Raw genomic sequence first — 25,386 nt, 5'->3', positions numbered from 1 at the left:
GGGGGGGGGAGCTGTGTTTTGTTTTGTTTTGTTTTGAGGAAGAGAGAGAAAGGATAGAGGTCTGTCGGGTGAATTCTAGGGGGATGGGACGGGTTGGCAGCTTTCCCTAAGCCAGGTTGCTGACTTTAGGACAGTATCCAGTAACTTGGGTTGGGGCGTTACAACCTCCTTTAGTCAGTTTGTGCCATGCGTTGGGGATACAGAGTAAGGTAGAGTTCAGAACCCGCTGCTTTAGGAGCGTTATCTGCAGAGTAGGATGGAGAAACCCATACACAGGCAATGGCAAAGCAACGTTTGTTGTACCTCATTCTATCTAGTATCTAAAGATGCTGAGCTAGGAATGACCAGGAAAAACGTCATGAGAGGTACTGCTGGTGCCAAACTGTGAATTTGCCCTTGTGGGCCAAAAAGGAGCAAGCCCGTTGCAGGTAGAACCGTAGCAAATGAGATAGAATGAGCGAGGCTAGAGAACCCAACGCCCAACAGCACAGAGTACGAGAGAGACGCAAAGCTTGAGAAGCACAATGTGAGAGAGGAGACACGACCATACTTGCTGGGCTTTTGTTACATTGATTTTTATGTCTAGGAAATTCGGAGTGTGCTAATCGGCTCCCAGACACTGGAGCAATTTCTTCTATGGTGGACTTTAAATGGGTAAAAGGAGGGAAAGCCTATTTGGCACCTGGCTTTGAAGGTTTGAGGTTTGGTTTCATGATGAATCAGCTTTAACACTTTATCTCTGGCAGGAGTGCAGAGGACACAGACCTTTCCACCCATGGGGGTTATGTGGGAGAAAAAGAAGCCAAGGGGCCGGGGTTCCCCACCTCCCCTTGAGAGCTAGGCCCATTATGATCTAAATCCCCACCTGGGCTCCAACTCTCAGAGTTTCCACTGCCTCTCAAGGCACCAAGCTGGACCCTCCACTTTCCTGTACTCAACTGAGAGCTGAACTACAGCAGAGAAGCTGGCCAAGGGTTGAAGTTGGGGAAGTCTTAGAATGTTTGTTTTTTCTAAGGTCCCCAGAAGCTACTATGCCCCAGATGAGCTTAGAGATTGAAATGGTGCAAGGAATTAGGGGAAGAAACCTTTCTGCAAACCAAGGAAGGAACCATAGAGCTAACTTTGTACATAATGTAGAATGCATGCGGGGTAATGAGAGTCACCATCACAGGAAATCAGAGACAACATGAATGGAATCTAGAGCTACTTTATTTTCCTCAAAAGAGTAATATAAAGAAGTGAGACACTATAAGATGTACAGGCTTAAAATAATGGATGTGATGAATTCATTAATCTCCTTATAACAAAGCACACTCTTTAAAAGACACACTACAGACATCTAAATATCTCAGCAATCCATATTCAAACATGTTAAGTATGTTTTCAAAACTCTAAGAGTATAGATATTTGCTAAAGTTTCTCTCCCTAGAAATAACTTTTAAATGTTTTTTATGAAAACTAGGTAAGGAATTTCCTTGCTTCTTACCTTCTTCACCTATCTAAAATATATACTATCTAAAATATATAGTTAGTGGCCCAAATAGTAATACTAATAAACTAGTTAATAATTAATAAATAGTATACAGTTTGTTGAGTAAGTCATGACATTATGCCATACTACGAAGACATCAAATGTCTAAAATTATAAGATGAGAACACATTGATCCTTCTAGAACTTACACATTTAGAAATTCTAAATAAGGAACTGTGTTCTACATAGGTTTCTGCATGACACAGCAGCTTTCTAAAACCATAAAAGTTATATGCCAGCCCAGGCTCAGACGTAAGAACACTCTTAACACACCCAAGAAACAACAGTAAAAGAGGTCCCCATTTTATGAGAGAGAGTATGACAGCATTGCCTTCTCATGAACATTACAAAGGATATATATATATATATACACACACATATACATATACATATACATCATATACATATACATATACATATACATATACATATACATATACATATACATATACATATACATATACATATACATATACATATACATATTCCGGAGACAATGCAATAGTCACCTTCAGTTCAAGACATTTTGAAAGGTTAACAACCAATGATTCTTGACTTACACACTAAAGTATCACAATTTCCGATAGTGTGACAGATAGGAAAGAATAGGAAATATTTTTGCTAAATACACTTGTGAGATGAGCAGGAAGCTTCAGGGACAATGGTTTCCCTTTTCTCATCAAAGCAGGGAGTTCATAAAGAAAATCCGTGGGTGGAGAGAATCAGCCCTTTCTTCTTATCTTCACTGGGGTCAGAGTCCTCAGAAATCTTTCTATTGAACACTGGCCGTTCTTTCCACTGCGAGTGCATTCCGCTTAGCTTTCTTTTTGTCACTGTTGAGAAAAGACTTATATCAGTAACTAAAATTCTTCAGTTTATCCTAACACACACACACACACACACACACACAGAGAGAGAGAGAGAGAGAGAGAGAGAGAGAGAGAGAGAGAGAGAGAGAGAGAGAGACAGAGAGACAGAGAGAGAGAGAGACAGAGAGAGACAGAGAGAGAGAGAGAGACAGAGAGAGAGACAGAGAGAGAGACAGAGAGAGAGAGAGAGAGACAGAGAGAGAGAGAGAGAGAGATGAGTTTTGGGTTATTGCAACATCCCAGAATAACAACTTTCCCTTCTGAATCCTTTTATTCTAAGCTCAGTTTCGAATGTGGGATGGGAGCCTCAACTCATACAGGGAGAATAAGGACCTTGCCCGCTGCAGAGACTAAGATAGCAAGTACCTGCCCAATATTTTCTGAATGATTTTCTTTATCACAGGAGCTTCTGGATCCAGACAGACCTCCTTCTGGTTTTTCAGTTTAGCTCTGCGGAGGAGGAAAAAAAGAGGATGCACAGGTGAGCCCGGGTGACTGAAGAATCCGGGATAAGGGATGTGGGTAGGGCAGGGGGTGTCCTGGACTTCCATCTCCCAAGATCACCTGCACCCAGAACACAGTCAGAACTCACATGACTTCCACCGTAGGGCACTGTGGACCTGCAGGGATCACCTCCAAATTAGCGATCAATTTGGGATTAATTTTTGGAGTTACGGTTAAGCAAACACAACGCAGCTCCGTTGCGGCTATGACTGAGGAAGGGGCAGCTGTGGAAGAGACAAGATTATAGGAGGATGCTGGAAGAGCCCCTTTCCCCGCTCCTGGGACCCGCTGACTGCGATGGCCCGCCCGGATGGGTCAGGCACCCTGCGCCACGCAGGTGCTGCGCCCTCACCTTCAGCTAGATGCTGCGGCAGCGTGAACAGCAACAGAAATGCCAGCGGCGCCATCCGCATGAATGGCGAGATGGAACCGCTGGGGATGCGGGCGGAGCTGCGGAGCTGGAGGCTCATTGTGGACAAGATCCCGGACCAGGGAGCACCAGCTCGGGATATGCTGGAGGAGGTGTGGAGATTGGGGCTCTACAGAGCACTATGGTGTTCTCAAACCCACTGCACCCCTTTTATCTGTTCTCTCTCTTCCTTCAGGCAGGAAACTGGAGCTTGAAGATGCTGGGGAAATTCCCTGGACTTGGAGTTAGGAGGTGGGGGGCTCAGAGGGGCTGGGCAATGGGATTGGGGCGGGAGGATGGCTAGGAGGAGTGGCTCTTTGCCAAATCGGAGGAGAATGCTTGTAGTCCTGCCCCGGGAACAGAAGGCTGCTGCTCTGGGTCAGACTCCTTTAGAGGACCTTTCCCTCTCCTAGGTCAGGGCTAGTTAAGGCAGGACAGAGCTCTGAGGATGCCCTTCTTTTCCTTGTAGGAAGACTGGAGCCAAAGGAAGGAGTTTTGACTTTAGAAAACCTTCCACAGGTCTTTAACTGTTATTACTACAAACACTATTGCTGACACCTGGGAGATGGCTCAACCTTTAAGAGAACTGGTTGCTGTGGCAGAGGTCCAGGGTTTGGCTCCCCACCCACCCACCCATGCAGGACCACATTGCCACATTGCTGCTCACAAGCTTCTCTAGCCCCAGGTCTAGGGAACCCCACGTCCGTCGTCTTTTGGCTTCCTTGGGGCAGATGCATCTACTTGGTACACAGACAGATAAGCAGACATACACATGCTCATAAACAAAAATACATTTGAAATGTGTGTTTTTAAAACGAAGACTGTTTTTATTCAGGAAATGTAATCCCGGACTTGAAAAGATAAATAAATAGAAAGAAAGAAAGAAAGAAAGAAAGAAAGAAAGAAAGAAAGAAAGAAAGAAAGAAAGAAAGAAACCTTGCCCTCTCCTTGTGTGTGGATTACTTATTGATTCTTTGGGATTCTGCCAGCTTTGAAAGCCAAGAAACTATGAAAGTGTTTTGACTTCCACTTAAACCAGCTGCATGAATGGCCTTCAAAATAAAAGCTGCTTACTGGAAGCCCTGCTATTGTAATTGTTTGGCTTAATGAACAACTTCACAGATGACTCAGCAAATTGCTTTGGGAGGAAGATAAAATCTTTGCACCCTTTGCCATTCAGTTAGGAGCAGTCTGTCCTGTGCTTGGAGCCGGAGGCAACACCAGGGGCTTCTTGCTGTGCTTTCTAATGTGGCTCCCCTGCCAGATAGGGATTTGACAGTGGGTAGAAGCTAAAGGAGGTTGGTGCAGCTGAGGGACTCATCCGTGGGACTTATCTGCGAGTTTGGTGCAAGGGTTTGATTCAGTTTGCCAGCAAGATAGCATCCGTTCTGACTCCCTCCAAGCAACTTCTTGGAGTTCAGAGGAGGGATGCTTTCCCCAGGGGCTTGGCGGGGGTTGGGGGTGGGGACCCTGGAGGGGCCACCTGGTGATGAAAGATGAGATGACTTCCTGTAACTAAAGGCCTTCATACCAAGGCAGTCGGTTATAACATTAAGTGGTGCCCTGGCTTTCTTTATAGAGATTTAACAGATCTCCTCTCTGGATGGTTCTCAAAACCTCTGGCCATGTAGTAGGCCGGCAGAGGAAGTCTGTAAACATGACAGCCTTACACATATAGTCCTGGAAAGAAACTGTTTTTTCTTGTCCCCTGTAACCATGGGAACCGCCATCCACCCCACTCGTCTGTTTTCGGAATAAGAACACCTCCATTGCTGAGCAGGAAATGGTGGTAGACTTTCGAACTTACATTCTGGAAGGAAACTTAGTCTAGTTGAAGGAAGTTGGGAGGTTTGGTGATCGCATTGTGAGAAGCTAATGGGAAGTTGTGAGTCCACCATCAGCATCACACTTGACTCAACAAATGCAATCCTTCATCCTTCTGGGGAGTGGTAATCTGTAACAAGCAGCAGGTAGAACACACACACACACGCACGCACGCACGCACGCACGCACGCACGCACGCATGCATGCACGCATCCCAGGTTAGTTCCAAATGGGGTATTTTAAATATAACAGCATACAAATTAGTTTTGGCAAGAAGCAACAAGACTGGGTAGAGGCTACCAAATGAGAGCATCAGCTCCCCCTAACACTATTTCAGGTATGCATCTCTCATGGGGGTTGTTCCCTGTATCCATTTGTCATGCATTACGTACAGAACAGAGAAAGCGAAAGAAAAGGCGTCTGCGGCTGGCACTCTGGTAATAGAAAGCCCACTCTATAAGTAAACTGTTGTGTTGCCACACCTAATCAGGAAGCAGTATGCAACCTAAGCTGGCCTTGCATTGAAATTGTTCTGGTCCACTGGAATGCCTGGCTCCTATGTTGGCATCTTTGACATTGACTTATGTAAGGACCGGTAAGGATGCAGGTGGTAAAAGAATTTTTGAGTTTGAGAATGATGGTATTAACACTCAGTGGGTACAAAGTATTTAAAATAATTACTTTTATGTTGCCAGTTTAAAGTGAAGTCAGTTGTCTTAACCCCACTGCATCCAAGTAGTAGAAGAAAGTTTTTTTTGACTATTCCCAACAATAATAAAGCAATTAATAAACCTACTGTCAGCCTTATAGCCCTAAATGTTTTCTATTATAATATTTTAATTTAATGCCACAGTTATTTAATATGAATGAAAACACTTGAAATGGATTGCAGCATCAAACCACATTCATTCCTCACGCTGATTCTTTGAAACAAATGAGAGAAACTTTCTTCACTCTTAATTAGTTACAGAAATCAAGGCCAGTAAAAAAAAAATCAAATGCAGAATTGGGAGTTGAGCGGCTTAGCCAATCTGTTACCAGAATGCTTTAATAGTTTCCAGGTTCCAAACTACATTTTTTAAAAATAGTTGTTGGCACTCATTCCCCAGGGCTCTCCATAGTCTGGCTAACCACTGCCTTGCACTGCCGAATGGCACATTTCAAACCGTTGGATTCCTCAGTCTGTCTATTGTGTGTTGTTGAAGGGCTCAATAATATCAAGGTCCTGAAGACTTCAGAGTAACCTCAAACATTCCCCCCTTTAAAGTCAACCAAAAACACTTTGTTGACAAAGCCATCTGAACATCTATCTCCCTTTCATCTGTGGTCTTTGAGCATCTGCTATTCTGACTACAACTGCTTTGTGAAACAGTTTATAAGGCCCCATTAACGCAGCCTCTGCCTTCCCGGAGTCCGCTGTGTATTCTACAATCGAGATTAAGGCTTTGCATTCCTCTAATAACCTGTTGTGTTTCAAGTTCATTACTGACTGGTCTTTGAGGATCTGATGTGGAACGAGGGTCGAGTTTTCCTTTATAGTGTTCTGAACTCTCACAGTAGACCTAAAAATTAGAGAGAAAAGGACAGGTCAGCCGTGTGTCCTTAATCCGTCCCTCTACTTTTAGAACTCTGCTACTTTTGTTTGGCTTACTGTCGTGTTGGCAATTATTTATTTCTTATTCTCAAAGGAAATTCAAATGATAATTTTCACTCTTTATATTCTGCACTATTCAGCCCTGACTGCTGAGAAGCCAGGAAAAAAAAAACAAACTTGATATTAAAGAAACAAAAGTTATATTGACCATGTTACCTATTTTCTGTGACCTTAAAGTTGCTGGAGAAAAACAGTGTGATGAAAATTGGATTAAGTTATCCTGCGCTGATTGTCAGCAGTGTGACAGAGCTACTCTAAAAGGCGCCCACTCTCCCAGCAATCAGTGTGACCTTGAAGCTTGTGACTGAAGATATGGTATGGGCCCCTTTAAAGGATTTTGCTAAATTTCCATTTTCCCTTCTATTCACTAATCTTTATGTGGTGTTTAAGAAATACTATACTGGTGCAGTAACTAAGGATGCTGATATATCAGTATGAGGAAGAAAGTAAGCAGCTGTGGAGAGGTCTCTTCCTCGTATGCAGAGTGAAAAAAGCCAGTGACTCTTGAGTTAGCTTTGCAATGACAATAAACCTGTGTCCTCCTCCCTCTATACTGGGTTTGACCACCCAGTGAAGAAGCAGTCACTTTGGGGAAATAGGTTTGCTTCATATTATCTTCACCATTAGGTTACATGTCAAAAATATTTTCCTCCTCCCCCTCCCCTTGACCTCCTGCTCCTCCCCCTCCTGCTCCTCCTGCTTCTTTTGTCCATTATCCATTATTTCCTTACCATCCATTTCTGATTAATTCAACTTAAGAAAGAAGTAAATCAATGAACCTCGACTGAGCCCACACAGATTGAAGTTTGCAGTCACCATAGTTGATCAGAGCCTTGCCAGTTTCTGGGTGGATGGGCTCACAAGCACACTGCCTCTGTTTGTGGAGATGTCTAAACCTAAAATTTTCAGTGAAAAAAATACCAGGTGATGTATCTGGGGAGGAAGATGGGAATTAACGTTTTAAATATTTCTGAAAGCCCTGGGCTCTCAGAAGAGGAATAACCTATAGCTTTCTTCAGGAATTCTGTCTGTGCCAAGCACTACATATATATATATATATATATGTAAAAGAAAATATCTTTTCAGTGGTAGCTGTTCTAGTTGATTTTAAGGGCCGATGAGGGGACTTGGGAGCAATGAATATTTGCTGTTATTGCAGAGGACACAAGTTCAGCTCCTAGAACCCATATCAGGCAGCTCAGGACTTACTATGACTCGAATTCTGGGGGATCCAATGTCTTCTTCTGGACACTTGTCTATACTGGGCACATATACATACATATGGAATAATATTTTAAAAATTGTAATGAGTTTTGAGAAAGAACTTTATGATGCTGTAAAAGTTCATTATAAGGAAGTTAGACTGTTAGCACTGTGCTTAGTAAAAGAAATTATTGTTGGCCGTTGGCTGCATGGTTTCTAGCCACCATTGCCATGTGGTGCCATTCTCAGCCTTTGGCTAAGAGCAAGTGCAGTACTGGACCACCACTACCTTCATGCCTAGGTTTTTCTTCTCTTTTCCTTTAGGCAGAGCATTCACCTCTGCAGAGCCTCACAGTGTAAACTAATGCATGTCTCCCATTTAATACACAGTAATACTTCAGTACTGGTCTCCCAGGAGGGATGGGGATGGCTATATGTATTTTATATTATGCATATTATGTATACTTGTACATATTACATATTTATGTATACATATGATCTATATATTTCCTCTACAGTCACAAATCTGCATTCCTTACTACTGAAAAAAAAATATATCACTTTGTGCTTGATAGTGTCCAAGGCAGTGGATGTATAAGCCTCACACATGTTTTATGAATGAGTCATGACCACTAATCTTTTCTTAATCTGGTTATGAATTCCTGGTGAATAACTACTTTCATGCACATTCAAATATTACTTTACAGGAACCTGGAATTAGGAAATTGCTCTCACTGACATAAAATGTGTCGCAATACCCAGCCCAAACTCACAAAATCCTAGAAATTCTAGCTAATGTCAAATTATGAATACCTTGTTAGCCACTGGGACCTTAGGGACTGCTTCTCTCTAAAGAATAAATTGACTAACTGGCTTCAATGTTTGACTTTGAGTCATGTGGCTTCCAAAAAGTTAATAAATTAGACTTTTAAGTCATCCGCTTTGGAACAGAATGTACTCTGGGGAAAGTTTTTTTATTTGTTGCTTAATTTAAATTTGAGAGTAAACCAATAAATGTTATGACAATGTATTATATCATAGAAAGGAGAAATGTAGTAGTCATTGGTGTATTAGAATGGGCCAAAAAGGTTGGTGACATTTGTCACAATATGGCTATACAAGAAAGCTCTTAGTGATGATATATAAATAAATAAGTAAAAGAGAGTTTTATATTAAAGTATATAGTCAGGTTTCTATGCCCATTCCTAACTTCCATGTGGTCTTTTGTGTAGGGCTCCTTTTGTTCAACTTAATGTCTTGAGAGTTACCCATGTCATTATGTAGATATGGAGCATATTTCTTCTTTCTATTGAGTACTCAATGAAAAATTCGATGAAGTGGTCAATTATACAAATGTGTCGATATTTATTTTTTTATTTTTATTTGTTTACCCGTCTATGTTTGTAGATTTGAATAATTCCCCCCTTAGAGTTAGAAAGTTGACTATTATTGAGCCAATAAGATGGCTCAGTGGGTAAAGGTGCCTGTGGCCCAAACTGACAACATGAATTCAAGCCCCCAGGACCCATATAGTAGAAGAAGATAACCAATTCCCCAAGTTGTTCTCTTGCTTCCACAGTGTGTGGGCTATACTCACAATCATAAAATTTCTTAGATATGTGGTAGGAAAAATATCAACATAAAGTTATCGCCACTCTTTGTTGAGAGAGATGGGGCATGTAATTTTTATATTTTTTAAAATTTGAATAGTCTCTATGGACCAATATAGTTTCACAGAAATGCTACTGTATAATCTGAGAGAGGATCTTCAACTCATATCTCTGTGTTTTAGAAAATGTCCTTTTGGAATCCACCTACTGGGCTGAGAGATTCAAGTCCTGCACAGAGCCCACATAGGAAAGCGCCAGGGTACTCCAGCTAAAAGCTCTAGTTGAACTCCCAGCTGTAATACAGGCCATGTGAAGCAGAGGATCAAGCAGGTGAGTCTAGTCTCCCATAAGCCCAGACAAGCACTACTACAGGAGGATATTCCAACGAATCTATTATTTTAAGCTGAGCACAGAGATAGATTTTCACACACAACATTTTTATTTTATTGATAAGGATATACTGTAGTCAAACTGGTATAGCATAGAGTACATATGTATTTAATTAGAGTATGCATGTGGTTAATGGAGTAGACCTGTAAGAGACTTTTAAAATAGCCTAGCTTACCACTGTTCCTGTAAAAACCTTAGTAGCTGGTGACTAGTGGTAACTGACTGACTTCTAGTTGGTACTTGTGTTTACTGCTGATGCTCCACACATGTTCATATGCTTAGCTGTCGTGCACAAATCTTTTTTGTGAAGTGTGTTTATAATCTTGTCTGTTTTGTTTCAATTTTTATTATTTTAACTCATTTGTTTGTTTGGGTCCATTGTATTTTTAATAATTTTTTGATTGATTCATAAATGTATACTCCTTATACCAGTGTGCAGACTCACTTTTCATTTTTTTGTTTGTTTGTTTGTTTGTTTATTTATTTATTTACCTACTTACTTATATATGGAGTCAGTGTTATTGTTTATGCATACTCATCAGGTTTAATTAAATTTTCAGTAATGGATTAAATTATTGGTTGAGCTTCACCTTTTGTCTCCATACAGATACCCAGTTAACCTAGTAAGATTTTTTTTAACTTTTTCCCATTGGATTTTCTTGGGATCAATAATCAAAATTCAAGAGGCTCCATACATATGTATCTATTTCTGGACTTTATTTGGCTTCAAGAGCCTATTTGTCTTTCTTTATACCAGTGTCCCTACTATTGTAGCTTGATAATAAGGCTTAAAGTCACACACCGTGTTTCCGCTAATTTTGTCCTATTTCAAAATTAAGTTAAGATTTATTCATATCCATATAAACACTATAAATGATGAGTCGATTAAAAAAACCTTTTACCTCACTATAATTCTGGTTCAGATCTGTTAAATGCACAATCCAATCTTAAAAGAGTCATCATCTTATTATTATCAAATTTTCTAACTTATGAACATAGTGCAGATTTCTGCTCATTTATTTAAAGCCATTTTTTTTCTTGTAACTTAACCTGTCTTAGTCAGGGTTTCTATTCCTGTGCAAGCAGCATGACCAAGAAGCAAATTGGAGAGGAAAGAGTTTATTCAGCTTATACTTCCACATTGCTGTTCATCACCAAAGGAAGTCAGGACTGGAACTCAAGCAGGTCAGGAAGCAGGAGCTGTTGCAGAGGCCATGGAGGGGTGTTACTTACTGGCTTGCTTCCCCTGGCTTGCTCAGCTTGCTTTCTTATAGAACCCAAGATTACCAGCCCAGATATGGCACCACCCACAATGGGCCCTCCCGCCTTAATCACTAATTGAAAAAAAAAATGCCTTACAGCTGGATCTCATGGAGGCATTTCCTTACCTGAAGCTCCTTTCTCTGTGATAACTCCAGTTTGTGTCAAGTTGATGCAAAACCAGCCAGTACACAGGGCCAAATTATTTTTTATATTTTGGAAAAGTCATGAAGTATATCATGATTTTGGTGTCTTGATAAATGGTGAATTTTTAAGTTTTAATTTTCAATTATTTGCCACTATAATATATCAAATATAGATTCTAGCATATTAATGTTGTATCTTGAAATTTGCTATATAAAACATTACTCTCTATTCAAATAAAGATTTTTATATCCTTTCCTTCTCGTTATTTTTTTTGCACTACTAAACTGGGTTTAAATAATGAAGTGGAAGTAATTGTCTTGTTCTCCATAAGTAATATTATTTGATAATTCTATTGAAGTTAGTTATGTATTAATTGACAGCTTCTAAGGTCAAACAAGGAGTGCAGCGTCATAGCTGTCAAGGTAATAAATTCTCACTCAGGTGATGGATGGTAAGGTTTCTTGCTTTATGGTACCAGGTTGGGAAAAGGGAGGAAACCATTTCTATAGTCATCAAGTTTGAGGTGCCAGAGTTGAATCTCCCTTGATTCTTCCTCTGTATCCCTGGCCCATTATGGTCCCATGGTATGACATAATCTAATGACCACGATATAAAGGTCAGCAGCAGCATTGATTGCCAGAATCCTGTGTCTGTCCAGAGGGCCTATTGGAAGATTCTTACAGTCCTTCTTCTGGTTATGAGAATGTACTTTGGCCCCACACTGAAGAAACCATTCACACCCTGTCCAATCAGGGCCAACATTCCTGATGTATTCATAACCACTTTATTAAACAATGTATTCAACCATTCCCAGAAGTATGGAGAGTTATATGACTATGGGAATTTTATTAGGCTGCACAGCAGCCCAGACATTTTTTCAAACTCCATCATTTGATGGCAATCCCGTGTCCCTACCAACTGCAGCTCACCAGCAGGACCCTCACCTGGTGTTTTCACGTTCCTTTTTTGTTCTAATGATACTGTCTGCTCTTTTTATCTGTGTTTAATTTCTCATGCTTATTCAGTGAATCCATCCTTTCTTACATACTTCTCAACTCAAGACTTTTTCTTTTCTATTATTTTGCTTATATTTAATTATAATCACTTGTTGTGATTGTAACTTGATGTTACTCTAAATTCATTATCTACTAATCCTAACATCTCATTTGATATTAGTTCAATTTTAAGAGCATTGTTCTCTTGAATTTTGTCATGATCATATATATCTAATACTATTTGCTTATATTAAAAAAATCACATACTGAATTTTGGCAAGAATCTAGGTGAAGTTGTTTGTTCTTATTAACTGTGTGGACATGAGTTTGAGGGTAGCACTATCATTCCCAGTGCTATTTGAACTTGGGTCTTACCATCTTGCTTAGAATCACACACAACCCATCTCAGGAAATCCTTATAGCTCCAAGCCACGGCCCAGACCGCATAAGCCAGCCTTTAGCCAGGGACAACATTGACCCTTGCAGAATAACCACATAGGATTATGAATTCAATTTCATTCTTTTGCATCCTACAAGAAAATATAAGTCTTGGTCTTCAGGACCTTAGATTAGGCAATGGTTACTTAGTTGTGATTCAAAACCACATCCAATCAAGGAAAAATTTTAAAAATTCCAAAGGGCATTATCAAAAGAATTATTAATAAGGGCTGAAGTCATGTTTCAGCAGTTAAGAGCACTGGCTGCTCTTCCAAAAGGACCTGGGTTCAATTCCTAGCACCCATAAGGCGATTCACAACCATCTGTAACTCTAATTTCAGGAGATCCAATGACACTGCAGGCAATTGGTGAACAGATTTACACACAAGCAAAATACCCATGCACATAAAATAATAATAATTTTAAAACTTTAAAGTTACATATTTACAAATCTTTAATATAGAGAAAACTCTTAAAATGCATCAATAGAGGCATCCTTACCAAAACCAAGACATTCCAGAGTATATATTTCTAAATTAAAATCTGGTAGTTAGGGGTATAACATGTAATGACCTAGTACAGAGCTCATGTGTTATTTTACTTGCAACAGAAAGCCTTCCAAGAGTTTATCTCAGAAGCAGTTCTTTCAAACATTAAGGAAGACAGAAATTGTCGTATTGTGATTTACAGTGTTCTTTCTTCACACTGTCTTCAGAATGATGAGCACAAACTTTCTTATTAATGATCTTTCTTGTCATTCTCTAATAGTAATGGTCATACGTGGCAAACAGATTTTTAAACAATTCAACCACTTAGGTCACAGCACTTTGTATTTCGGATTTTCTTTCTGCAGACTGAACATCATATAAACTCTTTCCTTTGGTCTTGGTAAGTTCTTCCTCTTGTTCCCTTCAGCAATAAATTCAACTTTTCCTAGAGTCAATCCTGCCCCCATCCCAGAAACCTTCTCAGTTTATTCTTTCTGCCTTCAAATACTTTTGTAATGGTTATAATAGATACGGTGTACTGCAAAGCAAAAACATTTACTATCTGATCTTCTACGTTGAAAAGTCCACCAACCCCTAATCACTGAGAAATATGGATGGACTTGGTTTGAATCATAGAGATGAATCCTTAGAGATATTGAAAGATTATGTATTTTGTAAATTTCACCCTTAGGACATGCTGATGGGTTGAATACTGACAAAGAAATATTTAAAATAATTTCTATTGGTTTGATGTATATAATTGAACATGTATTAATGGCAGTCATTGAAATATAAAAGACCAAAGAGAGATGTGCTTATTTGTGTTCAGTGGAATTAAGAATTATTAGACATAAAAGGTTGAAATGTCTATGAAACAATCAACTTCATGGAAGAAGTTATTTATGAGGTCTTGAATTCAGAAAAGATATTGCCTGTAACGATATATGTGAGGAACATTGTATGGACTCTTCATCTTGAGACAGCTAGAAAAAGAGACCACAGCTGGAAGGAGGCTCGGGACTCCAATAGAGTTTCCATGCTCAGTGACTTAGTTGGGGTTTGTATTGTGGCACAAATAATCCCAGCATTCGGGAGGCAGAGGCAGGCAGATTTCTAAGTTTGAGGTCAGCCTGGTCTACAAAGTGAGTTCCAGGACAGCCAGGTCTGTACAGAGAAACCCTGTCTCAAAAAACCAAATAAATAAACAAACAAATAAACAAATCATGACCAAGGAAGTTTTTTGGGGGAGGGGGATGCTTTATTCAGCTAACACTTCCACATTGCTGTTCATCACCAAAGGAAGTCAGGACAGGAACTCACACAGGGTAGAAACTTGGAGGCAGGAGTGGATGCAGAAGCCAAGGAAGAATGCTACTTACTGGCTTGCTTCTCTGGGCTTGCTCAGCTTGCTTTCTTATAGAATCCAATCCCAGGGATGGCACCACCCACAATGGGCCCTCCCCACTTGATCACTAATTAAGCAAATGCCTTACAGCTGGAACTCATGGAGGCATTTTCTCAAGGGAGGCTCCTTTCTCTGTGATAATTCCAGCTTGTGTCAAGCAGACACACAAAACCAGCCAGTACACTCAGTTACTTCCTTTTTAAATTCACTTTACATCGCAGTCGCTGCCCCCTACCAATCTACCCTCCCACAGTCTCTCCCTCCATTCCCCATCCCCTTCTCTGAGAGGGTGGAGACCCCACTTTGTACCCCCCACACACACACCTGGCACATCAACATTCAAAAGATGCTAGGTGCATCCTTTTCCCCTGAGGCCAGACAAGGCAGCCCAGTTAGGGGAACATATTCCAGACAGGCAACAGCTTCAGAGGCAAGCCCTTCTCCAGTTGTTGGGAGACCCACATGAAGACCAAGCTGCACATCTGCTACATATGTCGGGGATGGGGGAAAGGGACATTAGGTCCATCCTGTGTATGTTCAGTCTCTGAGAGCCCCAAGGGTCCAGGTTAGTTGACTCTGTTGGTCTTCCTGTGGAGTTCTTATCTCCTCTGGGCCCTTCAGTTCTTCCCCCAACTCTTCCATAGAAGTCCCCAAGCTCTATTCCCCAAGTGAAGATGCTTGAGTCAGTCATTTCTGGTTTGTGGAAGTCAGCATTTCTCATCTTCTTCAAGATCTGGATTGGTATTTCACAACCATTTTTTATAAATCTTATGAGAGCCTTGCAAAATAAGGGCAGGATTGGTTGTCTACATGCAAGAGAACAAACTTTCCAGAGAAGTTACATGGTTGGCTACAGATCTTTCAGGTAAGATTTTCTGAAGTTAAAACCCATTTTCATGTTTTTATTTTGCCAATTTTCTTCCCCAAATGTTTCTTCGAATTGTGACTGATGGGACGTCAAGTAGTCTTCTTCATACTGTGCACAAAAGCCACAAAACCGAACCTCTCCTGAGAGATGGCCAAAGAAGTGTCTTAAAGGCCCAGTATGACCCTAATACCTTGATAAGGACAATGATGCTTTAGTAGCAAAGAGCAGTAATTTTTAGTGGAAGAGATGATTTTTTCTTTCTTTTTTAGTAGAGAATAGAGTTTCTTTGGGGGCATGGGAGAGGGGATCAAAAAGGGAGTAGTAGAAGGGGAAAGAGGGAGAAAGGGGCCAGAGAAAGAGAGGAAAGGATCAGAGAGAGCAGAAATGATTTTAGGAGACTAACAGAATTTCAAAGGAGAATCAGCGTCAATCTCAAAAGACACATATAAGTAACACTGCCCAAAACCCACCCAGGCTACAGAAAGTAACTTGTCTCTTCATAGTCATAAAACTGTGGTCTGCACTGGGTCTTGTTTCTAGAAACTCTATAGCTGCTGCTAACAGATCTGCTATCACTACAATTATTCATTGCTCAAGACAATCTTCCCCTCTCGGTGAATCATATCATATACCACCTTCTTCACCCAGAGCTGGACACATGGGGCCCTAACAAGTCTCCAGTGGCATTTATTTATGGGTGAAAGAAAGACAAATTTGTCTTTTTCACCTATTTTTTTGTTATGTGTTGGTACATGCTAAGGTCTTAGTTATGAAACAGTAATTTTGGTGTAAGACACACTAATAACTCTAGACAGCATTAGCCATAGTTGCATAACAGATGTATTCAGGTCAGAAGTCTCTAATAGGACAGGCTCATGGTAACACTACTACAGTCATTTAATCTTCATAGCTTGCCTTGTAAGAAGTCAACTCTTGTTTCACTATCGCTATAGTATTAGAATAACTCCAGCGATGAACTCTGCTTCCATATATTGAAAATTGAAATGATTCTTTCCTCAATTAAAAGCTAATAGCAAATTGAAGTTTTGTAAAATTTCTCAAGACAAAAAGAGATTAGTGAATATTTTAATTTTCTCCCACTTTTAGCTCCTGATAGTCAAGGAGACTGGCTTTGATTAGGGTACTCTTGTGGTAATGTACTAGAATTTTAGAGAGGGCATTCATTATCCCATGGATGCTCTTGTCACCATAGTCCATGCTGAATCTGACCTCTCCCCCATGTTTACCTGTTCTTTGATGCTACAATTTTATAGTTTCTTCAGGGTCTCACCCTGGTTACTTTCTATTGAGTAATACATTACTGCATTTATTACACAGACATGACTGTCATCAACTAGATAATTAGCAACAAGTCTGTTCTCTCACAATGTTAAGCTGTAGTAGACACTGCCAAGAACCAGAAAAGACTTTAAGTGGTCCTTCCTTTTGTCCTCGATTCTCTAACAAAGGCATATTACTTAGAAATGATCTTTAGTAAATTCCCAGCCTGGCTTATGACTAAGAGACTGAATCTGAGTGCATTTATTTCCCTTTGACCCCCTTCTGACTAATTATTTGTGGTCATTTTCTTGGTTTCAAATAGTAGTCTCTCTGGTGGGTAACCAGTTGCCTCCCGGTAGTAGCAGAAACCTAAGTAAATTACTTCACCTTAAGTATACATGAGTTGAGGGTATGTGAACCTCACTTAGGAACTCTGACTTCCCACAACCCCCGAAGCTTTTAATATGAGATCATGACATCAGTGTGCTGTCATGACCACATCAGTTTCTTATAACCAAGATGTAAGGTGAGGCTCCGGGTCCCCTGTGACAGTTCTTTCTTTTCCCCACAGGTTAAGCCTCTAGACTTTGCTGTGTTTCAATTATTACCAAAGTTGATGAGAGCAATACTGTCTTTTAGCATCACTCAGCTTTCACAGAAGCATCTAACTGTAGTGATACCTGTTCTCCTGTTCTCTAAGTGAACATGACCTGCCAGAATCAGCCCCATTCCCCCTTCCCCTGCCCCTCCCTCTCCTCCCCCTCCCCCTCCCCTCTCCTATCCCCTCTCCCTCCCCTCTCCTATCCCCTCTCCCTCTCCCCTCTGCTGTTGTCAGAAAACACTTTCTCAGCACCAGTACAGTAGTGCTTTCCACTGTACTAGCCTTAAGATGAACATTTAGGGATTCTCAGTTCACTTTCCCTCTTGTTTCCTCCCTTTCTATGTGTTCTATATATCCATGGACCAGTGTGTAGTAGCAAGGCATTAGGAGTAAATCTTGGAGATGTTAAGAATCATTGAACAACTGCCCAAGCCAGATCTTTTCCACAGATTTTTGTCACTTTCTTTCTTTCAAATAATTGTTCCAACTCCACCTCCCTAGGGTTGTGTAGCCTCTCTTCAGAAAATTGTTGACCTGGAACCACAGTTTTGATACATCAGAGACATTTTTGTAGTCATTAAGATTTCCCCAATAACCACTCTTTCAGCTGCAGCACAACCTTCAACATGGTCAGCCTTGATAACTAAGGGAACACTGGAGGGTCTAAGCTAGATGAAAATTACTACTTTAAGTTAGTTTGTAAGCCTAGAGACCATAGACGCTGACTTTTAGACGAATTCCAAAATATCTGCTAACCTTTAGAATCTTACTACATTACAAGGCTCTATGTAGGAAGAAAGCTACTTCACAGCTCTTGTATCAGTTCTAGGTGCCACTATCAATATTAGCAAGCAGAAGGGGAGTCAGTATAGACACTTGCATCTTGTTCAGTTCACTGTCTGGCATACATGGAAAGGAAGCCCCATCGATTCTAACTGAGCATAGTAGTTACTGAGAATTTTTGAACTCCTCTTTATACCTGTGACATAGTGGCTCTCATTTCAGCAGGCTCTAAGCAAGGCAGATATTCAACACATGAGATGCTGCTCTGGTTGGTTTTGTTGTCAACTTGACACAACCTAGAGTTACTTGGGAAGTGGGAGCCTCAGCTGAAGATCATCATGATGAGATCTGCCTGTCATAGACTGTCTTGATTGATGTGGCAAAGCACAAACCCCTTGTGGGCAGTGCAATTCCTGAGCAGTTGGGGGCCTGTGCTGTATAAGAAATCTGGCTGAACATGAGCCAGCAAGCAAGCCAATAAGTCTCATTCCTTCATTGTTTCTTGCTCAGGATTCCTGCCTGTCTTCCTTCAATGATGGCCTGTGATCTGAAAGCATAAAATGAAATAAAATCTTTGCTCCCTATGTATCAAAAGATGGCCTAGTCGGCCATCACTGGAAAGAGAGGCCCATTGGACACACAAACTTTATATGCCCCAGAACAGGGGAACGCCAGGGCCAAAAAGGGGGAGTGGGCGGGTAGGGGAGTGGGGGTGGGTGGGTATGGGGGACTTTTGGTATAGCATTGGAAATGTAAATGAGCTAAATACCTAATAAAAAATGGAAAGAAAAAAAAAGACTAAGAGAGCTATATAAAAAAAAAATCTTTGCTCCCCTAAGTTGTTATTAGTCATAGTATTTCATCATATTAACAGAAAGGCAGAGTAAAGCAGATGCTATGACAAAGTCTGGGATATCTAGAAATGTCTTCTAACTGTGTCCCCTCATCCTTTACCCTTATACAGGTGCCTTAGTCTTCAGAGGTTAAAACCAAGTAGACACAACCATGTCTAAGACATCAGAATCAAGAGCAAGCTCTTCCTGGAACTCATCGGCTGGGCCCTTAGCTTCCATCTCACTTTGTCTTGCCCCTCTGACATTGCCCCTGCCTCAGTTTCCAGGCAAACATTGCTCTTGTTTGTGCTTTAACATCACTAGCTACCGGTTCTCCTACCTATCCTCCAGGAAGCTTCTCCCATTTCCTTCCTTGCCCTCTTTTTTACTAGAGGAAAATTTCCTGGGGAAATGGGTCCCATCAGCTGCAAGTGGGGAGTCGGAACCCACCCTGCTATTGAAGCTGTTTTGTTGATGGTTTTGTGGTTAAGATGGTTTCCCACCACAATAGACAATTGAATTTCAGCCTCTTTTCCTTCCAGAGGAACATTTTCAGGAGTTGCTCTCAGATGTTCACCTTCTTCCTTTCTGAAACTACTTTCCTCAGAGTCCCACAGCAGATGTGATTTAAATAATCACTTTGATGAGAAGCTGTTTGTTTCTTGTAAAAGCACAACAAATTCCTGCTTCAATGTCCGACAAAGATTTGTTTGTTACTGGCCAACTCATCCAACAGAGGGGTCTATGGAACTGCCCCTGATACTTAGTGACAGAGGCAATGAGGAGCTGCTCATTGAGTTTGTGTTGTGACGTATGAAAAGTGCCAAATGAGAGCTCTCTAAGAAAAACATTTGTCCCCAGTTGCACATTGCCATACCTGAGACTGCTGCCTCTGAGGGATATTTTGACATTCTGGTTGCTTTAATCAAGTTGAAACCCGCAACACAAATATTAGTATTTAACACTTGGGTAAATACTGAAATTGTTGACTCCAAATCCATTCAAACACTCTTATGCAGCCCTCCAAATCTAATTGTCAGTGACATGATTTCATGAAAGCCTATATTTAGATTTACTAACCTCCTACATACATATACATGTACATATACATATACATACACATATACATAGAGTTTTGAGCTGTCCCATTTTGCAAGGTAGAAATAACATCAAGTATAATAAAGACCCACTTCAGCCATGTGTATGATTTCTTCTCCCCAATTCCCATGACTGGGTGTGCAAATCCACAACATGCTATAACTTATGTATTATGTCTGCGAGATTATGATTTTTTTTCATCATTAGATGGCCATATTGCATGAATCAGGAGTTGGTTGCCTCTGCCAGCCATTGCTGATATCAAATAAAGTTGCTCTGAACGATCCTCATGTTGCTAGGACACGGGACAGTAGGCAATGGCCTACAAGGAAAACAGGATGTGGTATAATGTGACACACTAATTCCCCCTGCTGAATCGGGCCTTTAGTTTTTCTCAGCCGACTTCCTCTTTTCATCTGGCACATGATCTGGTGGTGCCTTACCTCCATTCATGAGATAAAAAGTGCTGTGTCAGCCCTAGACCACAGTGCTAGCTGCTGTTCTTGTACTCTACCCTCACACTTTAACAAATGAAAAGCAGAGAAGTCCCAGTGTTTTGACTCCACTGATCCTCCATTTTGTATCTTTCCTTCCTTATTCCAACTCTGGTTAATCCCAGCCCAAAAGAGAGTAACAACTGCTAACAGCCAACAACAAGGACTTTGTGTCAAGTGCATTTCATGACTTATCCTATTTGATGCTCCCTAAATTTATCTCATCCCGTGTTTGGATAAGGGTTTAGGATTCAGACACATTGATTGATTTGGTCAAAGTTACAACACATGGTGGGTTTGGAACTTAAAGTCAGATTAGTACAGGTACCCAATGCCTTGTCTCTCCTAAGATCCATTTTGCCTCTGGGCAGATTTTTCTCATAAAAGGAGAGGTAGAGATCTGGCTTTCCCACTGGCAAGAGAAGTGTGCCAATGACACCACTGGATACTTTTTATGATCCCATCATTCACTCTGCCTCCACACCAGGCATGTCTCACCATCTTCTATTTTCCTGTATGTCACTCCTTCATTCGTGGGGTATTTTATTTTCTACTTACAAATCTTTATTAAATAACTGAAGATATAGCAACCAGCCTAGCAATGTTTCTTTCAAGGAATATTGGAGGGATGAGGTTATGATTGAGAAGGGATGAAAGGTGCTGTGTGTGTGTGTGTGTGTGTGTGTGTGTGTGCATGTTTGTATATACTGCTCTGAGAGGGACTACAATACAATGACCTTTGGATAAAAATCTAAAAAGTGCAAAGAAGAAATCATGTAGCTTTAGTGAGAGATAATCATTCGGTGGCCTTTGTCATTTGAGGTGCAGGTGAGACGTTGTGGGGACACGGAGCATCCATAGAGAGGATAACTGACAGCATTTCCTGATGACTTCGGTGTGAGGCATAACACATGCTGCAGTGTGCGTGACTGTGAGATTAACCAGGATAAGCAGAAGCATGGGCTTGCTCGCACCCAGACAAGGAAGCCCAAGAAGTCGGGGAAGGTCGGCGATTTTGGTTGTATCAAGGATCGCTTTCAGAACGCCCAATCGAAGGCACAAAGCAAACATTTTCCTACAGGAATGAGTAATTCAGAAGTCTGGGCTGGCATTGTATAAACTAAAATGTCATCTTTATATAGATAGTTTTATAGTCTGAGAATTCAAGTGTGGGTCACTTAGAGAAATGAGAATAGAAGAAGAACATGGCATCTTAATATTCTTCTAGTCTAGCTGGACACCACAAACCCCATGGAGCTTTAAAAATATGTTCACACACCAGAATTCTACCACAAACTTCTCAGGTAAAAAAATAAAATAAAATAATTTTTTTTAAAGAAAGAGGCTCAGGAATCAGTGTAATTGGCTTCCCTAGGTAACTATTTAAAAACTGAAATATTACCACCAACCAAAGAGTACACATGGAGCTATCCATGGCTCCAACTCTATATGTAGCCAGGAAAGGGAATAACATTTGAATAAAGAAAATATCTAATAAAAAATAGGAAAAGAAAGAAAGAAAGAAAGAGAGAGAGAGAGAGAGAGAGAGAGAGAGAAAGAAAGAAAGAAAGAAAGAAAGAAAGAAAGAAAGAAAGAAAGAAAGAAAGAAAGAAAGAAAGATTATACTGGCAGAAGGAATGACAGTCTACCAGGCAGAAACTGAAATATGTTTAAGTCAGTTTTTGTCATGAGAACTTGTCTTAAAATTGAAAAAAAATCCTTTTTTATATAAACAAACCCAAAATATGGTCATTCTTTCTGAGATTAATTCATTAGCTTCCTATGGGTTCTGATTTTATCCATCCTTACCTATACATTTTATATCATTAGCTTACATACTCTTTTATAAATTAAAATATACCAATCTAATTTTTCTCCTTTCTTCCATCCTTCCTCATGGAACACCCTATTTGATTTCTTTCAAATGCATGATGTGTATTAGTTGTTGGTATTGCTGTGTGTGTGTGTGTGTGTGTGTGTATGTATGTATGTTTGTGTATGTGTTTATGTGTGACTATGTATGTGTATACATGTATATGTGTGAGTATGTGTATGTGTGTGTATGTGTGTGTGGGTATGTATATGTGTATGTGTGTGTATGTATGTGTGTATATGTGTGTTCCTAAAAATATAAATACAACCTGTACTTGTATGTATATTTAGGGCTGACTACTTGGTGTCAGATAGCCATTTGAGGATTCTTCCCGAGAGACAACTATTTCTCCTGCTCTCAGGATTCCTTAGTTGCCTGTAGTTCTTTGTCTATGGTTAGGGCCCTATGATGCGTCCTCCTACCATGTTAGAACGTCGATTGGTGTCATCCTTATCTAGCCCCAGCTCATTACATCATCCAAAATAACATCAACTTACACCTGTATCCAGAATTTGCCTTTTCTTAGTCTTTTGATAAGGAGTCTGTTGTTTGTGATCTCTCACCTAGTTATCCCATACTCACTCTCAGCCTCAACCCTATCACCATCTCCTTAAAGGAGACTTCTCAGGATTTTCTGACTAAGTCAACTCTCCTGGAGGTGATCGATGTTGAAATGCACACAGAAAGTTAGGAGCAGAAAGTTTCATAAATGAAATAATATAGAAGTATATAAAAAATCAGAGTGAATTGCATAATATATATAGTCAATATCTCAAAACCTCTTATTTCTATACTTACCAAAGAGACACCATATTTGCATGTTTACCTTGTACTTTCCTCCCCCCTTCTGTGTGTGTGTGTGTGTGTCTGAGTCTCTGTGTGTCTGTGTATGTATATGTGTGTCTGAGTGTGGGTGAGTGGGTGAGGGTGTCTGTATCTGTGTCTGTGTCTGTGTGTCTGTGTTTATATGTAAATGATAGGGGGAGAGAGAGAGAAGAGGAGTGTGTTCGTTAGCTGTTAGCTGTCGCATTGGACTGTAGGTGTCTCAAGAGTAAAAAGCTACTGGCTATCCATTTTATCCCTTAGATCTTTATCAACTGTCTGGACTTCATTTCAGCACTAAAACCCTATCTTGTGAAGAGCAGAGTGTGGGGAGGAGATGCTGGGTACTGTTGATGTGTGATGTGATTTTATGTTGAGTGTAGCTGGGTGGATATCTATTGTTATCATGAGCATAGTCATGTCAGGACACCAATGCCTCAGACCCATGGGAATGGCAAGGCCTTCCCCTGGTCTGAGTACAGACCTTGATGGCATGTGCAGAAATTATCAACCATAGCTTCCTCCTCCCAGATGACTGAAACATGAGCTTGCCCCTCCCATAAAAATCCCCTAAGAAACTTAGCTAATCAACATGACTCCCTAAACATGGACTGAATAAGGACAATGACAAATGACATGATAAAATGGATGGGGGAGAGCACATGAGGCCTCACCCCACATGAAGAACTTCAGGATACTTAAAGTTCTGAGAAGAGGAGACATAGTCTTCCCCAGGGAAGAGCATCCCAACTGGTTATCCAATGATGGATGGTCAACCCTAAAAACATATATACAAGCAATATTATACATACTAAGCTGGGTGTATCTATATATCTAGAAATATATATATATATATACTTTTACATATGTATCTAGCAACAATTAATGTTAAAAAGAGGCCACAAATCTGAAAAAGAGCAAGGAAGGGTATATGGAAGGGTTTGGAAGGAGGAAAGGAAAGAGGGAAATGACTGGAATCTCAAGAAATAGAGGAAACTTTTTGCTAACTTTCCAGGTTGCGGGTGTACCTCCGTCAGAGCCGACAGCCCACCAGATTCCAGCTCGTCTGTACACACGTCTGCCAATCCTTCCTTTCCATCACCCAAGTCTGGTCAAACCCAAAGCCCTGCCAGTGGCAGCAGCAGGCAGTGGACATCAGGTGCAAGACCGGATATCTGAAGTAAGGCCGGTCTGCACCATCACACGGTACAGTACAAACCTCAGATTTGAAGACAACAAGGTCTTGCATAATTTTATTAACATATAGTATTGAAGTGGATAATGAAATTTCTTCATTTATACGCGCTAAATGAAACATTAAGCTCTGGAAAGCAGAAATTACTCTAGATTGGACTGCTTCTGGAGAAGAACTTTAGAATTCAAAATCTCCCTAAGATCTATGGAACAAGAATCTCTATTTATTTTTTATCCTCTGAAAATTTAGATGGCACCAAAATTAATAGGTTGGCATGCTATCTCTGTGTGTAGATACTTATTTCTTCCCCCCTTTGAAGCTTTCTTTCTTAAAATCTTCTCTTAAAATCATTGCTTCTAGTCTTCTCTGTTCTGTTCAATTATTATTCTCAAAATGAAGATGTGATGAGCCAGTACAATTGAGTGATAATAGTCAAAGACAGAGAGGAGAAGCCCCCCTTTTTCCGTAACCAGGACATCAGTTTGCTGCATCTGCAATTAATCGTGGCCTGTGCTTCTCCTTTGCAAGGTCCGGAAGCTTCGGAGCTGGGGCACCTGTTTCTTTCTAGTTGAAAGCTAGTTATGCGCTCTCTCGTGGTAATGCCTTTCTGCCTCAGTATCTTGCTTCTTGATTTGGTGAAGGCCTTGGCTGCCCTTTCTGCTAAAAGGGAGACATTTACAGCAGCAGAGTCAGTCGTGACCCCGGATGTTATTGTTGGCAGCTAAGGTAACCATCATCACACTTCATTTGCCAAAACCACCCCCTCCCGCCCACCTGTGTTCTCACAATCCATCTCAGAACGGGAGAAGGC

General features: G+C 40.6%; 1 protein-coding gene across 1 annotated transcript; it reads right to left on the bottom strand.

Moving 5' to 3' along the window:
* Positions 1-1,191: 1,191 nt before the first annotated feature.
* On the bottom strand, positions 1,192-3,519 carry Cxcl5 (chemokine (C-X-C motif) ligand 5). Its single transcript, NM_009141.3, has 4 exons — positions 3,257-3,519; positions 2,993-3,128; positions 2,767-2,850; positions 1,192-2,364 (listed from the first exon to the last, which is right to left on the bottom strand). The coding sequence occupies exons 1-4, from the start codon at positions 3,372-3,374 to the stop codon at positions 2,304-2,306; spliced, it is 399 nt and encodes a 132-aa protein (NP_033167.2). The 5' UTR covers positions 3,375-3,519; the 3' UTR covers positions 1,192-2,303.
* Between the last annotated feature and the right edge of the window lie 21,867 nt (positions 3,520-25,386).

Source organism: Mus musculus, chromosome 5 (assembly GCF_000001635.26).
Source record: "Mus musculus strain C57BL/6J chromosome 5, GRCm38.p6 C57BL/6J".
NCBI classification, from domain to species: Eukaryota; Metazoa; Chordata; class Mammalia; order Rodentia; family Muridae; genus Mus; species Mus musculus.
The sequence above is the reverse complement of the archived record's forward strand: the minus strand, read 5'-3'. Positions and strand labels throughout refer to the sequence as shown.